Below are 17122 nucleotides of genomic sequence, written 5' to 3' on the forward strand. Positions count from 1 at the left end.
AGACTCTGGATGTTGTTTAACCTTCCTCCTGAACTCACTAAAGAAGTCCAACAATATGAAGAGGTTTAGGGGAAAGTAAACTGCATGAAGATATTTTAAATACAATCTAAATAAAAATGCCTTTTGAATATGTGTATCTCAGTTTTTGTTTTTAAGCGATTAATTTGTTTCAGTCATTTATTTAGCTTTGATCAAAACTATCACAAAGTTGAAGGCTGCTTGTGTTTACAGCAAATATTCAGCTTTGTGATTTATTAATGATTACCAGGACCATTCACAGCACCATAAAATGAACCATTCAGCTTTCGAACCAGCATTTTACCTCCTGTATGCAACACTCAATTACAGACCCACAGGTTGTCCGTGTGGCTGCCTTTTCTGGCCTTGAAACATCGCATGAATTGTGTGTCAGTGCCATCTACTGGTTCACTTAAGAACATCAGCAGCAGAGAACTTCTGAGTCAGATCATAAACTTCATTCAGAGGCAAGATAATCAGCACAAAAATCATTTATTCATGTCACACTTGAAATTATTATTCAAAGTCACTCACATTTACAGTATGTGTCCAAAAAGTCTCAGCTTAAAATCATTTTCTAAACAGGTGTAAAAAAAAAAAAAAAACTTACTGTGCGTCTTCTAACTGGTAATTAAGTGTACAATGGTTAAAGATAATAATTGTAAAGGAATGTAAAAGTAATTTAAACAGAGAGTGTCTGTTTTGCCCTATAGTTTACATTACATATGCAGCTATCAGCACATTATGAATATATTTTTCATTAAGTGACAAGATTTTAAACTGTTTAAACAATGTGCTTCCTTCAGTGTAAAATTGTCACTTTAATGATGAATAATGAATGTTATTTTGTCTTTAATTGCATTAGAGTCTTCACATCTATTCGAATCATTCATATTAGTATTTGGCACACTCGCATAGCTCTGCTAAACAGGTAAAAAAAACTATCTAGGCCATAATTGTTAAACTGGACAGAACAGATTTTTTGTATGTGGTTAAGAAGCTGTATCAAGAGCAATCTTCTACTCAGTGAACAGCAGATGCCCTGAGAAGATGCTATCCCTAGTCATGGCGTTGCCACCCTCATTGGCCATCAGCCAAACCCTGTCTCCCCTGGCAAGTCTAACATACACGTTGCCAGAGGCTGTGATGTAACCATTCTGCCGGGTGGTGAATGAGTGCACAATGGACCTTGAGTTAAGCAGCAGATCCACATTGGCATTATTCTGGAAGATTGTACAGAAGAACTCAAACTCATAAACACCTGGGACATTACAGGTAAAGATACCTGTGTTGGTGTTATAACTGTTCTGTCCGTTGTAGACGACGTCATTGAAGGTGAGTGGAACTCCATTTCTGGGTGAAGCTAAGCCCAGACGCACAGAGAAGGCCACTTTCCCTACAGTGCCAGGAGGCCCAGGGGGACCAGGTGGTCCAGTGGGTCCTGTGTGAAAAAAACAATGATAATATATATTTATATCATATTTAGAACCATTTAACACAAAACTATACCATTTACAGCATTTCTGGAAGATGGTCGTAACTTTACCTGGTGGTCCTGGGGGTCCTTGTGGTCCTTGTGGTCCTTGTGGTCCTTGTGGTCCTTGTGGTCCTGGTATTCCTGGAAATGATTTGCTGTCTAAATAAAAAAGCAAACAATTAATATTTACAAAATGTATTTATTATCAGTACTGGCACTGATTCGTCTTGATTAACCAAGTCAGAGAGGAATTGAGAACATTAACTATTTACCGTCTTCCTTCCATGGACTGAGGTCAAAGGCAGGGATGCTGACACATGGGGTGTAACCAGCACCTCGAGGCCGGTACAGGAAGGGGTTTCTTGGTACTTCTGTGATGCCAGTGTTGTCGCAGAAGATGCGGGCAAATGATGTTCGACTGAGGGATTGTCTCTGCTTAGCAGTGAAGACTCCATTATTCTCCCACCAAAATCTGAAATTGAAAGGTTTGTTAATAGTTTATTATCAGAAGTGCAGCTGACGCAGGTCTCCTCCTTCGATCCATTATCTACCTGTCTCCCTGGCGGATCTTCTGGAACTGAGTAGCAATCATGCAGCCAAACAGTGGCCCCACTTTTCCTCCAGGTACAAGCGGCTCAGCCACTCCTCCAACCCACACATCGATGTTGTCGGGTGTACCATAGAGCTCCAGGAGATTTCTGGCCAAATCAGCGTTGTTCATAACTACAGTAAGTTCTGCTAGATTCTGAGGCTGTGACAGTCCACAGAACCGGCGCCATTTGTTGTAGCCTAAAAAGTATTAATACAAAACAGAAAGAGGAGATATCATAAATCTAGTTAGTGCACAGGTTTCCTCATCGTCTTTGTCATTTATAGCAAATAAAACAATATGTAGATGTAGCCTATATGTGTTTTTCCTTTAGTTTATATTACAGATATCAGCTTTTCTGGTATAGGGTCAGTGCAAAACCCTAACCCTAGCCCTAACCCTAACCCAGTATGCAAAAGTGTCTATTTGCATACATTATTTTGTCCTTAATTGATTAGAAAATAAAGTTTTCCCCACTTCTACTCTTTTCAGTAGGCCTAAGTTTGGTAACTTCACCAAAAGTTCAATGCGTAAACCTGAAAAAAGATAGGGTCAGAATAATTTAGACAAAATAATTCTAGTATTAAGTACAAAAATCTATAGGACTAAATACCGGGGATTCCGTGGTCTCTTCCTCTCTGCATGTTGAGAGAGGCCAGGTCCGACGCCAGAGTAGCGGAGAATTTAAACAGTCTTTCCCTGAGCTCATCGTTCATTATGCTGCTCTGTGTGTTCAGCTTGGCCGGTCGACCCGCCAGCCCTCTCAGAAGGGGGTCCACACCACCTGAGGAGAACAAGGGATAATATTATTTTGATCACCTGCGTTAACTTTTGGGTTTGCTCAGGATGAGGAAGTTTAGAAATACTGGCAGTGACCTTCGAACACGACCCTCCATGATGCAAAGAAGGTTAAGTGCAGAAAGGGGCCTGGGAAATTAGGGTGATCATTGTACTGCTCGTTCAGTCGAAATATGAATGGCTGAACCATCGTGTGACCAAATCGGAAGGCAGCAGTGGCGAACACATTGGCGATGCTGGGGTCCACGTTTTGGTCATAACCAGGGTAGTTGGACAGCTGCCTGGAAACAAGCTCTGGGCCAAGAATCTGGGGCAAGTAGTCTCTGAAAGTGATAACCTGCCAGATAAAAAAAGAGTTAACTGCAGCCCCGTGGGACACAACACCCCATCCCTCCATTGTGCAATTCACTCCCTCCTCCGACCTGTAGGTATGCCCCCATGATCTTGCGCGCCTCCTGGTAGAGTCTCTCTCCGTCCCAGGTGGGGTTGAGTTGGGCGAGGGCCCGCGCCAGACGGTTGTGTTCACGCAACATGAGGGTGTGCAGTGAGGTCAGAGCGATGTTCTCATTGGAGCGGCCGTCACCTGCACGATCACATGAAATGAAACGCTGTCAGGGGATGAATCCAACACTTTTAAAGAGTGTATGTCTGCGTTTTGCTGCCACTCACCCGCCTGAAAGCACGGCACCTCCTGTGCCTGGGGATTGTTAGTCATGCGAGCTCGGTTGGCACAAAAGTTGGTACTTGAGTTGACGAAGGGCAGGAGTTCACGGCCATTGTCATTGAACTGTGTGTTGACCCTTAAAAGGCCCCTGTTAGAGGTGAGGTCGCGCAGGGAGCGAGCTGTGCCCTCGTCTGAACCGTACACCTGACCAGCATCAATGAAGGAGGTGAGAGAGTTCAGCTGCTGACGGGCAGTGGTTGTGCCAAAGGTTTGTCCAGAGCCACAAGTAGCTGCTGAGCGGACGAACGGGATGCACTGTTGGGAGTTGATGCCAAAGCGGGGGTCCATAGATGGGATCTGATGAGATGAAAACGAAACAAAACAACAAAACAGATAAGATTCAGTAGGTGTGTGTTTGCGCTTCAGATGTGTTCATGTTCTGTTGTGTGAAGTATTAACACTGACCCTGATGGGGAAACAGGGCTCTATGTTGGAGCAGGTCTGGTCACAGTTGGTAGGGCCACCGTATGTGGTGATGATAGGTGAGGTAGGAGTGAAGGTCAGGTCGTGATCGGTAAACTGGCCGAAGATCGTCACCAGGTGACTGTACTGGGGGTCGTTATTGATGTTAATAGCGTTCACAATGCGGTTGGACACCGCCCGTACCTGCAGATGGAAGATGATGAATACCTTGGTGAAAACATGCTTGTTTGTGGTGCAGCCAGACAAGATGATCTTGTGAAGAGTATTACCAAGGGAAGAATCTGATTGTTGATTGGTTGCTGAGGGCTCCAGCCTCTGGGCAGAGAGGTGCCGTCCTGATACTCAGCTGGGAGCCAGCGAGCGAAAGGTGTGTTGGAGGATCCCCAGCGGGTGTTTTGCCTATTGTGGAGAGAAATTAATCCTTTACAGTACTATGATTATCCTCTGTTTGTAAGATTAATTGTGGCATCATGCATTTTTTTATTTATTTTTATGTATTTTTTATTTTTATTTATTTTTTTGTTACTAAGGAAAGATGAAATACAGAAAGACGTTTTTCATTAGTTTATTAAATTGTCCCAATTCGGTCTCACCTGTTGTTGCAGATGCTGTTTGCACTTCGAAACGTATCTATATTGGGAACTGCAGAGCAGTTAGTGGGACGCTGTTGGATGGAGCAACCTGTCAAAGCAGAAACGCTCTGCAAAACCTGGAGGGTGGCCAGATCTAATCAAAAGAAACAACGAAGAAACAACTCAGCATCACTTGCACATGTCTCTTTATGAAGGGTCCGAGCAATCTGTAAGGACCACGTACCAGTCTCATTGATGGAGCGTTTATGGCGCGCTTCCAGAGATCTCTTGATCAGTTTCACGGCATGATCCATGTAGTCAGCAGCACGCACGGCATTACGCGTTTGTCCAGCAGGCTGTTTCAGCAGCCGGATGACGTCTGAAGGATTTGCAGCGTTTCTCTTCACACGGTCAATGCACCTGAGACACGGAGAGAGGTCACATTTACTAATGTCTTCATTCTTCTGCACATCAATCAGCGCAGGACTGTGACGCATCAGTTCACTTTGTACAGGCTACTCACTCTCTCCTGGAGTACACATAAGCGCTGTCCACAGTGGCCTTGGCTTCAATCACAGCCTTTTCAATGTCAGCGCTGCTCAGCCCTAGATCTGACACAGAAACATCACGAAACATTTCGTTTCATTTATTTTCGGTTTCATCCAACACTGACCAGCGTATTTCTGACATGATCATGTTTAGTTTCATTAATGACACACAAAGTTAGTTTTTTTTTTTGTTACTGGCAAACTGGCATAACGATCTGTCAAGATTAATACAAAATAAAAATAAAAATCTGAATAAAATTATTGATTTTTTTGAATTGAATTAAACAATAAATACATCTAAAATGAAGTAAGGTAATAGAGGCAGTTCTTACCAGCGGTCACCTGGCGTTGCGAGCACAGGTAAAGACCTGCAGCCAGCAGGCACAGAAAAAGGTTCATCTCTGCAAAAAAGAGTCATTTATCAATTACTCAAAAATAAATAAAAAAAATCTTAATGTAGCCTACCCTAAATAGCAGCCTAATGCCCTTGTAATGAAAATAAAAAGCGCAACGTACAAAATAAATTGAATAATATTCACTGCAGCATATGAATTGTGTCTATTGTGTAAAAATGAAGAAGATACCTGTGGAAAAGGTGAAGGTCGTGTCTCTAAATGTCCTGCAGCATCCAACTCGAACTTCCAGCTGCAGTCAAGACAACATCGCTCAGCGCAGCATCACAGCTTTTTATAGGCGAGGAGCCGCCACTTAGCATGTGATGGGATTTCAGGAATTTGGTTCAGACAATGAGTGCATAATCTTTTCCTTGTTCCTTTACTGTAAAATCCCTGATGAGGAACATGTCACAAGCATGTTGATTGCAGTGTTGAAGCCAGTGAAACTCGATGCTCGAAGTTATTAATAAGAGAAACAAACGCTTTTAAATATTTCTTTTTTAGTTTGATTTATTTGCAGTCTATAAAGTACATTCTGAATTTCTGTATAAACATGTATTAAAATGACATTGGGTTAATTGACATATTCATATCTGTTGGGTTGTTTATTTTTTAAAATAGTCGAAAATGTTTTATCACATCAAAGACTTTACATCTTGGCTTGTTTTTGCAAGGTACAATATTAACATAGCACGTTTCATCGTTGTATGTTAATAAAGTGAAGCTCAGCAATGCCAGATATGAAGAGATCCCCACAACTTCCTGGAGCAGAAACACTTTTTAAATGATCTGATAAGCTGCACAATGGGCTGAAACTGTTTCCGTGAGTAACTTAAAGATGATTTTCTGCAGTTCCAGTGGAGCACTGACACTCTTTCCCCTGTAGCATGTAGATCTTTAGCTATACATGTGGTGTATGCGTAATCATTTAAATCAACAGGCTACTGATGTATATATTATATACATGTACATAAATATTTAAAAAGATCACAGCTTTTTTAATCAACGAAATACAAGGTCGTTTATTTTATTTGATAATGAACGAACATGGAGTTTCTGTTGAAATAAAAAAACAGTAAAACATACAAGAACTAACAGCTAATTAACTTTGTCTATGTCATCACACTTTATGAGTTTGTAATGAGCAGCTTTTGTCTTCTGTACCAAAAGTGAAACAATCTCATTTCATTATTAATTTGTCCCCGTAACGATTTGGGTGGTGCGAGGATCTCCTCTCACTTTGACACCAGCACCTGAGCCTAATAATAGTTTAACGACTGTGAAAAACCCCTACGTCAGTGTGGTAAACAAATGAAATGTGTTAACTGTATCGAGAGTTTAAATTCAAACCTAAACGCAGAAGGTTCCTGTAATTGTTTTCATTGTTCTCATCACTCCCCGCCACCTTTCACTAGAAAGCACCTTCCGTCTGCTCCTTCAAACAATGTTTGCTCTCCACCTACGTTGTGGTTACAGAGATTTTTTTTTTTTTACATAATGAATAGTTGTGTTTTGTTCCGTGTCTCAATCTGATTTGAAAGAAATTCAACTTTAAAGTAAAAATAAGAAAAGCTCCACAACATGGATAGCTGTTGACTACTATATACTATTAAATCTCTATTTGTAGACAGTATGCTGGGATTCATTTCTACATCTATTATGTCAAAGTAGAAAAAAAAAACATTGCAGATGTGATTAAATGTTTGGTTTGTTACCGTCTTGCATTTTGTTCTATGCTCTTCTTTCTTTACATTTAAGGATGGCTGCTCTTATTTCATCATCATATTTTCTCACCATTTGTAGAGTATCTTAGTTATATCTTATAGAATAGATTATCTCTTATAGAAAGTATCTGTTGATCTTCTGCTTCGGGTCCCAGCCTCATAGGCTGTGAGACATTATAGTGAGATCCAGTAGAAAGGCCACATGTGAAGAAGGTGGTGTCCCCACCTTCCCCACTGAATGCTTTTAATAGACAGAATATAAATCAAGATTAAAAACGGCCCTAGGGCAGAGTGTTAAGCTGTGGCAGTGTTTGTATCCTGTTCTGTTCCTCGTTGATCAAGAATCCTTATTGTTGCTACTGGGTTCATTAACATTTTTTCAGGCACTAGCCTCACATGTAGTTGACGATGGTGTTTGCAAAGCAAAACTTGTGAAAACTGGGTGAGCAGGCTGTCAGACCATCTATCAACTGCAGGGCCTTTTTCATTTCCTCTTTTATTCAGCCAGTACTAAACTACACTGATCAGCCACAATATTTAAGCCATCAGGGAGTTTTAATGTTGTGGATGGAGCTTAGCATGCACACTTTCTCAGCCCCACACGCAGCAAATTGTGATGCACTGTGTGTTCTGACACCTCTCAGTCATGGCCATTATTACAGTTTTCTCATGCTGAGCCCTGTCCACCACAACATTAAAACCACCAAGTGGCTCTAATGTTGTTGTGGCTGATGTCATTCTGTAAAGTCTTACAATGTAAAGCACTTTGAGATGATTAAGCTGTGATTTGTTGCAATATAAATAAACTGGGCTCCTCCCATTTACTCATTTTCATTTAGGTTTTATGTTTCAGCCTTAACATACTTTCGAATCAAAGTGTATGTAGAGCATTTCCTGCTCTGCAAGTGTTTTTCTTTATCTACTTGCCTTTAAATTGAAAACAATCACTATAACACTGGGGTTGGTTCAAGCATGTGACCTTTCTGCTTTGATTAATGGCCCTGACCTACATAACAGCGTGTTTATGTGACTCAAAACAATGTAATGTTACTGTTAGGTAGGAAAATTATATCAAATGATTTTTGCAAAAAGTGAACCTCAACATTGCTATAATAGTACAACACTGATGTTTGGAGGATCTAATAATATCTAATATATATTTTAATTATTCGTCATTTCTTCTGTTTATTTTATTTAAATACCTTTCTAGGATGTTCCAAAATGCTGTCAGCTTTTGTTTTTGTTGTGTATCTTCTTACAGTAATTGGTGAAGGTGAAAAGGTGTGGTTTCCTTGACCCGGGCTGTCATTAAGACAGTCATAATATGTGTGTTCTTTCCCAGAGGGAAATAACACTGCTACTAATAATTAACTATGTAATGATGAAAGACTTCTAGCTCTGTACACAACATGTTGTATGGAATCATATTTTCAGTGGAAAATATGACTCACTCATAACATTTTCTGCCTTGTTTGCTAATACACTTGACTTAAAGTGATATGATCTTGTTAGACTCCCCCACCATGTTGATGGAGTTAGTTAGTTAGCTAGTTAATCTAAAAAAAAAAAATCTAAAAGTGTGAAATGTCTTGCCTTCCATTTAAATTTTTAAGAAAGGTAGCAGTGTCCCATATTCATGCATGTGTGTGTGCAGGTGTGTTTGTTTAAGTGACTTACAAGAAAGGTGTTTTTGACTTTCTCTTTGACACAACACAAATAAGATCTCTATAGAAGATAGTTTTGACTTGGCTGGTATTCATCAAGCGCTGTTGGTCACATAGCACATAACATGGCACTTTTCAACAGGGACCCAATACCTGCGCAAGCTCAGTCTGAACACCACCCAAGACAACCTTGGCTGAAAACTCACGTCTACCATTGTTTTTCCTGGCTACAACAGACTCACATTTACATGTAAGTCTAGTAATTTGGCAGACGCCTTCCTTCAAAGCGACTTACAAGTGACATACAAAGCAAGCTAATATCTAAGCAAAGCAGAGAAACTTTAAAATAAAGTGCACTAGAAAGAGTTGTGTCAGTTTCTTGGGGTTTTAGGCTGTGCAGAGAAAGATTTAAGTGCAGAGAAAGGTTCGGAAAAAAAGATCTGTTTTACAGCAAGTTTTTAAAAATTGAGAGTGAGGCAGCTAAGTGTGGTGAGGTCGGTAGGTTATTTCACCATCTTTGAACCGCAGAGCTGAAAAGTTTTCCCTGGGATCTTTTGAGGTGAGATGAGGGGACGTAGTTTATTTGTAGAGTGCAGTGAGCGCAAGGGATTATAGACCAGGAGGAGGGAGTTCAGGTTTAGGTCTCTGCTATTTTCTACATCTTCTATTTTGACTTTGATTCATGCAGAGTGGCATAAAAAGATATGAGTGAAGGCTTACCCTTTATAAGTGTTGCTTCTGGTCATGTTTTTTTAAGTCACCATTTAATACTTCAGTTGTTGTGATGACTTGATTGTTTATATCTTTTTGATTTGTTCATATAGTTTCTAATGTCTTTACTTAGATGAATGGCTGAAATAAATTAAGCTAACTATCCTATCATTTTTCTGTCATCACGGAATAATATTACTGAGTTGTTGTACATAAAGTTACAATAATTTCCAGTATACAATGTACTGCAAACATCGTGAACACCACTAGCACATCCAAATGAAAATTAGTTAATGCTGTAAGTTGATGTGAACTCCAAAGTCATTATGAAACTTTGATCATGTATAACTTTTGCACACTACAATGTCAATACAGTCAGTGAGTCATAAAATGTGATCTGATCTTCATCTAATTCAAGAGTATTAAAAGATAAACATAATCACACAAAAAAATTCAGGTCTTTCATGTCTTTACTGACAACAACCATATAAACCCCATAGGGCTAGAGGGAAAAATATGTAAACCCTTGGAATTAATTACTGGTGGACCCCCTTTGGCAGCTGCAACCTCAACCAGGCGCTTCCTGTAGCTATGAATGAGACCTGCACATTGTTCAGGAAGAATTTTAGCCTCTGCTTTAGCGCTGTCATATTCTTCGGATGTCTCGTGTGTGGCTCTCTTCAAGTCGTTCCATAGCGTCTCTTTTGGGTTGACGTCGGGGCAGATTTTGTTTTTTTTTTTGAAGCCATTTTGGGCCATTGTCCTGTACCATCACCCAGCTTCTACAGAGTTTCAGCTGACGTACAGACATTGTTTCTTTACCTCATTAATGAATGTTTGTTGTGCTGTTGGGGTCATTTTGACTGGCCGCCCACTTCTTGGTAGTGTAGCCACAGTCCCAAAGTGTCTCCATTGGTAGATTGTTTGTCTAACTGTAGACTTTTCAAAAGTCTTTGACATCACTTTGTAACCCTTTCCAGCTTCATGTAAATCATCAATTCTTGATCGTAGATCCTTTGAAAGCTCCTTTTGGCAAGGCGAGTGTTTTTTGTCAGTCGAAGTAGCTCTAGTTTACACCTACAAACTAATTGTCTTAACTTATGTTAACACCTGACTCCAATTAGCTTTTTTGAGGTAATTATTCAAAGGGTTCACATATTTTTGACACTCACACTATGAGGTTTTTAAAATCATATTACTTTAGATTCATTTGATTTATTTTGTTTTATTTTGGGGGCTCTAAAAAGCAAGCTTGGTGTTTGTATGAGCATGTCTTCTCATTTATGGCTGTATTACACTGACTTTTGTTTTGTTTTGTTTTAGTTTAGGATTGTTTTGATTACTCCTATATGTTATTCTACGCTAACACTGCTCAGGTCTGACTTTTTAATGTTTTAAAGTTTCCATGGTGATGATACACAAGGGAAACAATAGACTTTCCGACTACAGTCAAAGAAGTATGCAGTGTCTTCTTGCAAATAAAAACATTTAGAGTATGAGATCAGGGTTTCCCTGGAAACATCTGTCATGAGTCTGTTAAGAGAAAAGAGTTGAAAGTGAACAGGTACGAAAAAAACTACAGGAAAATATATCAACTAAAATGTAGCATATATAAATGTATTCTCATTCTCATTCTAATTGGGACATTGTGGACATTTTAGACAGTTTTCTCAATGTTCAATAGATCCATCCAACAAGAACCAGAAAAAGGAGAGCTGCACATGTTCAGTAACAAAGTGGCTTCCAGTCAATTGACCTTCATCAGGGCAAAAGCGCAACTGTTGATCTGAAGCTCCATAGATACAATTTATCACTGAGGTTAATGGAGATACACAAGACATACATATCAGATAATTCACTGAGGAACAACTCCAACCTCCTTAAGACGTTGACACAGAAACAATAGATCAGCTCACCAACAATGTTCTACATGGCAGCAGTGACTGACAGGTCACTAAGGCCCAACCTCTAATTGTCAGAAAAGGTGTATATGTGTTTAGTAGAAATCATGATTAATTGTTTGTGTGTTATTAGTCAGAACATTGCATTGTTACTGTTTAGATTTTATTCTGCTCCCAATCAGACATTGAGAATGTAAAGATATGTTGGCAGACCCTCATCAAGTTCTTTTTACAGGTAAGAAAAAATAAATGCCTGTTTTCACTGCATCTGCGCCAGGTACAGCATAACCCAGTTTTTGAGACATTACTAACATAGGACGGGACACCTGTCCAACTATCCATTACCCATATGGCAACATTAAAAAAGCTGTCAGCAAGGAACTGCAGAGAGGCTGTTCCAATGGTTGCAAAACAGGATTTGTTGCATTCCTCCCAGCACATTTAATGTTCCCATGTTGTGTGGATGTATTTAATCTTAATTCAAAATGTCTTAAGTAACGTTGTGTCAATCTCAGAAGAAAATCAGAGGTTCAAAGATTACTCACTCTATTCTGGAGCACTCAAAAGCACTGTTCACATCTGCCCTGGATATGATCCCGGCCTTTCACAGACACCTGTGCTATAATGTTTTTAAGAAGCAATGATTTCTGAGAAGTTAACTTGAACTTGTGGAGCAGTTCGGTTAGTTAGTACTCTTCTCTGGAATATTTGAGGACCAAGCTACAATGCAAGCTCAAAGTGCTTCACACCCTTGTGTATACCAGTGGCAGGAAACCTTTTGGAATTTCATGGTTTCTGCATTTTTTTTTTTTTTATTATTATCATTTGTCATGAAACATGATCTGATCTTCATCTAAATCAGTATTAACAAATATAATGTTCCTAAAGTAACACACAATAAATTTTGATCTTTCATTTCTATATTGAGAACAACCATAAAAACCTCACAATGCAGGTTTAAAGTGAACCCTTTGAATAGTGAACTCAAAATCGCTAATTAAGAAAGCTGGCAAGAGTTACAAAGTCCTTCAAATACTTGAAATTCACCAGTCTACAGTTAGACAAATAATCTACAAATGAAGACACTTTGAGACTGTGGTTACTCTACCAAGAAGTGGGTGGCCAGTCAAAATGTTGATCACAACAAACACTCATTAATTAGGTATAGAAACAACTCAAAGTGGCAGCCAAAGATTTGAAGGCATCATTGGAACTGGCTAACATCTGTGTTCATGAGTCTACAGTAGGTAAAACATTGAACAAGCAGGCTGTCTATGGCAGGACACCACGAAGGAAGCTGCTACTTATTAAAAAGATCATTGCTGCACACCTGAAGTTTGCCAAAGAGCACATGTACACTCCACAGCAGTATTGGCTAAATATTTTGTGGACTAATGAAACTATATTGAACTTTTTGGAAAGAACACACAACACTACATTTGGCGTAAAAAGGTCACAGCATATCATCATGAAAACATCATCCCAAACTTAAAATATGGTGAAGGACATGATTTGGGCCTGCTCTGCTGTATCGGCCTGGCCAGCTTTCAGTGATTGGAGGGGAAGATGAATTCAAGTGTATCAACTCTTCAGGATAATGTGTGTCAACCAGTAATTAATTCCAAGGGTTCACATACTTTTTCCACAAGCACTATGGGGTTTTTATGGTTGTTCTAAATAAAGACATAAAAGATCTGAAAGTTTTATTAGTGTTATTATTTTAGGCACATTATATCTTGTTAAGACATCTTGACTTAGCTGAAGATCAGGACATGTTTTATGAGAAATTAATGCAGCAAACCACATACTTTTTCTTGCCACTTGTACACTGCTCAAAAACACTTGCCAAATTTCAATGGGGAAAAAAATCATGCATCACTAAGCTTGCAGAAACTCTGAGGTGCAACCTGGCAGCGTCGGAGGGACTGAAACATAATGTCCCAGAGGTGTTCTATGGATTCTAGTGGCGAGCAATCCCTTCATCATGCAGGACCTGTCTGTATACCCGCTTCACATGAGGCCGGGCATTGTCCTGCTCCAGGAAGAACGCAGGCCTCCACCTGTAAAACCAATCCTGTTTTGGGGGTCTGTTCATTGTTGCCCCTCTAGTTCACCTGTTGTTAATTTCATTAGCATCAAAGCAGCTGAAGTCGATCAACAACCCCCTCTGCTACTTAACAGACCAGATCAATATCACAGAAGTTTACTTTACTTAATGCTTCACTCTGATTAAAAAGTGTTCCTTTAATTTTATGAGCAGTGTATGTTATACTATAGACAATTTAAGTTACAATAACATTGGTACTAACTAACAAACAGAATGCAAATCACTCAAAAGGGAATTATATTTGGGCTTGGGTTACAGTAAGATAAGATGGTTTCTCCGACTTACTCTTAACTAGGGAAAGATCACAAACAATGAGTAGCCTGCACTTTTTTTTCTTTTCTTTTAAAAACATTTGTACTTAATGTCTGTGAAGATTCTCTGTCATCGAGGTCATGTTATCCCAAAAAATTGTGTTCAGTAGCAATTGGACTTTGAGTTGTTGAAAATGTTTCACCTTCCATCCAGAAGGCTTCTTCAGTTCTGACTGACTGGCTGGAAAAGCCGGCTTATGCTATGTGGGAGGTTGATCCACCTGTTTTTATGTGTGACACAGATACAAGCAATTGATTGTATGTGCTTTGGTACTGTTGAAAAAAATGCATTGTTAGTTGGTGACAGATTATGTCTTAGGCCACCTCCTCTGTTTAATGATGGTTGCTCAGTCTTGCATTAAACAGCTTCCTTCACATCTTTTTTGAACCAGTTGTAAAGACTAGGAACTTTACTATCTTCAGGAGTAGCCCATGTCTTTCAGGTGCTGATGGTCTGCTGAGTCCTCCAAATGTGAACTACATCTGCAACAGACCACACTACCTGTGAAGTCCTGCGGGTTCCTGTTTGATCTTCCAGCTTCAGTCAGGATTTGATATATTTTACAATAGCGTGCTATCTATATACATATATGGTTTCAACACACCACAAACCCAACACTGTCACCATTAATTAATATGACATAATCCAATTAAAATGTGACTATTAAATTGTACAGCCAGACAACATGTAAAACCGGCTCCTTATAATACAGTTTCATTTCAGAACCAGCTTGTAAACAATGCTGCCTCTCTGGCCAACATCCATGCCATGTAACCATGTTTGTCAGTGTGACTGTCTTGGTCGGTGCCTTACAATTTAATATCATAATACATCACATGTGTGTTCAGGTCTGCAGTACACTGTAATGTAACATAAATTTGTTTAGTTGGAAAAAAGTGAGTTTACAAAAGTGCAACAAAAGCACACATTACAAACAGAACATTTTTTCATACGCATTGTTTGAAACATGCCATCATCAAAAGAATAAATTATAGTGTTAGCTAGTGTTAATTAGTACGTCTTTTCGTCGTTTATTTCGTATGTTTCAATTGTATGTCGTACATTAAGCAGATTAAATTGTTTTCTTATAAAGATCCTTAAATCAGATTAGCCACTGAAATACAGTGGAAATGTATTTCCTGCTCTGCATTTACTTTTTATTTTACATTATTAGGTTTCCTCACAGCCAAACTTTTAATTTAGTAGTACACTTGGCAGACATTCAAGCATGTGTTCTCGCCATGCAGTTAGTGACAGTAAACCTACCGATAAAATCTGTCTACTTATGTATGAATAACTTCAGGAAGAAGTTAACAAACTTGTGTAACAGCAACTTTAAAACTTTAAAAAAAAAACTCTTGCCCTTGCACCTCATGAAATGGAAACATTTCTTCCTATTTACACTTTTTGCTTGCCTTGTACCTCCCTTGTATGCCATTCTGGATAAAGCGTCTGCCAAATGACTAAATGTAAATATGTTTATGTAAATGCATTTTACAGCTGTCCAAACTGAAGTAAAATGTTAGTATTACAGTGATTGATTTGGTAACATGTATGATGTGGTTTTTGAAAACTACTGACAGTGATTAGTGAAGCAGGATCAAGGAAAGAAATGCCACACCTGTCTAGCTGTGATTTAAAACAAGTTCTCATTATGGTTTACCCAAGTTACGAGAAACATGGGAGTGTTGTGTGTTTATATGGGCCATAATTGTCTTCATGGTATGAATTGTATAATTGCAAAGACAAACTTACGCTGTTGTTGTGGCATTTTGATCAGTCGTCATGATGCCAAAGGGCTTTTTCAGGGATAAGACTTGGTTTGAGGGTTAAACCTTTGAGCCCTAAAGTCCCCCAATTGAGGGACCCTGAGAAGCATTTCACAAACACAGTGTGAAACAATATACTAATGACTAGGTGTGTTCTTAAAACTTTTAATTTATGCTGTGCATCTTTATTTACTCTTTACCAGTAACTTATTGATATTTAGACACTAGTAATCTCACTAGTTTTTTTCCTTTACTGTGACACTAAAAGCATTCAAATAGAGCTTGTGATTGCAGAGCTATACGATGATACGGTGATACGTTTAATGATGTACTTTTTTTAAGCCCTTGGAGGGTAAGCTCAGCATCTAGTATTTGTGTGTGTGTGTCCAGGTTGAGCTAAAAAATTATAAAGTAATAATGTTGTGGTCAAGATTGTTAGAAGTGGTATTTTCCTGTGGACACAACTTCAATCTATGTAATAATAACCCAGAAATATAATGTTGTTATTGATGGCAAATAAATGCTGTTATCTTCTCAGACCTGGACAGGTCACTAGTCCATCACCGAGCCAACATACAGAGACAAACAACCATTCTCACTTTGGGCAATTTGGAGCCACCACTTAACCTAATGGTGGAGAACGTGCAGACTCCACACAGAAAGGTCCGGCAACCTGTCCAGGGTGTACCCTAACAATGCTAAACACTTAATCACCATGCCACCCCATGTGTTTACATCCTTAATCTATCTCCTTGAGTGTTGCAGTGACACCAACTTCAAAGGGTTTTATGAGAGTTAATCAGGTCTAACAAAAAAGAATAATTGTCATAACAGTTCACATGTTACTGAAAGTATACATTCATTACACACTTGGTTGGTTGTTCTCAATAAAGACATCAGAATATTTAAAACTTTTGAATTAGATGAACATCAGATCACACTTTATGGCAAATTAATCTAAAAAAACATGAAATTCCACAAGATTTACAAACTTTTTCTTGCCACTGTGTACATATATACTTCATTGACATGAAGACTGAGCAGCATGTTGTTAGTTTGGCCAGTGTTTATTGAATAGTCCCTTTTTACTTTGCATGAAACACTCCTTAGTACCAGCAGGCCTGCCAAAAAAGCATATCTCCCCTTTTTTAGTTATGTGGAGGAGCAAAGTGAAGCGTTTACGCTTTATAGTTGCAATAACACACCAGAATTTCTGAACAATGTGCAGTGCAGAGCCACTGCCCAATCAACTCTCAGACCAGGTAAAGCAAACACATGTAAATCTGCAACTGCACCTATTCAATAAACATGTGCATCATCTCATACTGTAGTCACTTTGTTATGTTTCAAAACAGGTCAATGCAGCCTAGACTATTGTAGATGGTTTGAA

At 39.1% G+C, this 17122-nt stretch overlaps 1 protein-coding gene across 1 annotated transcript; it reads right to left on the bottom strand.

The window, feature by feature from the left end:
• Positions 1 to 491: 491 nt before the first annotated feature.
• Positions 492 to 5824, bottom strand: LOC113150747 (eosinophil peroxidase-like). The gene is made up of 15 exons (XM_026343421.1): positions 5734 to 5824; positions 5482 to 5550; positions 5125 to 5212; positions 4846 to 5021; positions 4623 to 4755; positions 4299 to 4428; positions 4012 to 4212; positions 3552 to 3903; positions 3305 to 3465; positions 2961 to 3219; positions 2698 to 2868; positions 2047 to 2284; positions 1768 to 1967; positions 1565 to 1654; positions 492 to 1459 (listed from the first exon to the last, which is right to left on the bottom strand). The coding sequence occupies exons 2-15, from the start codon at positions 5546 to 5548 to the stop codon at positions 1038 to 1040; spliced, it is 2688 nt and encodes an 895-aa protein (XP_026199206.1). The 5' UTR covers positions 5549 to 5550; positions 5734 to 5824; the 3' UTR covers positions 492 to 1037.
• Positions 5825 to 17122: the final 11298 nt, after the last annotated feature.

The sequence above is a fragment of the Anabas testudineus genome, chromosome 9 (assembly GCF_900324465.2).
Source record: "Anabas testudineus chromosome 9, fAnaTes1.2, whole genome shotgun sequence".
NCBI lineage: Eukaryota > Metazoa > Chordata > Actinopteri > Anabantiformes > Anabantidae > Anabas > Anabas testudineus.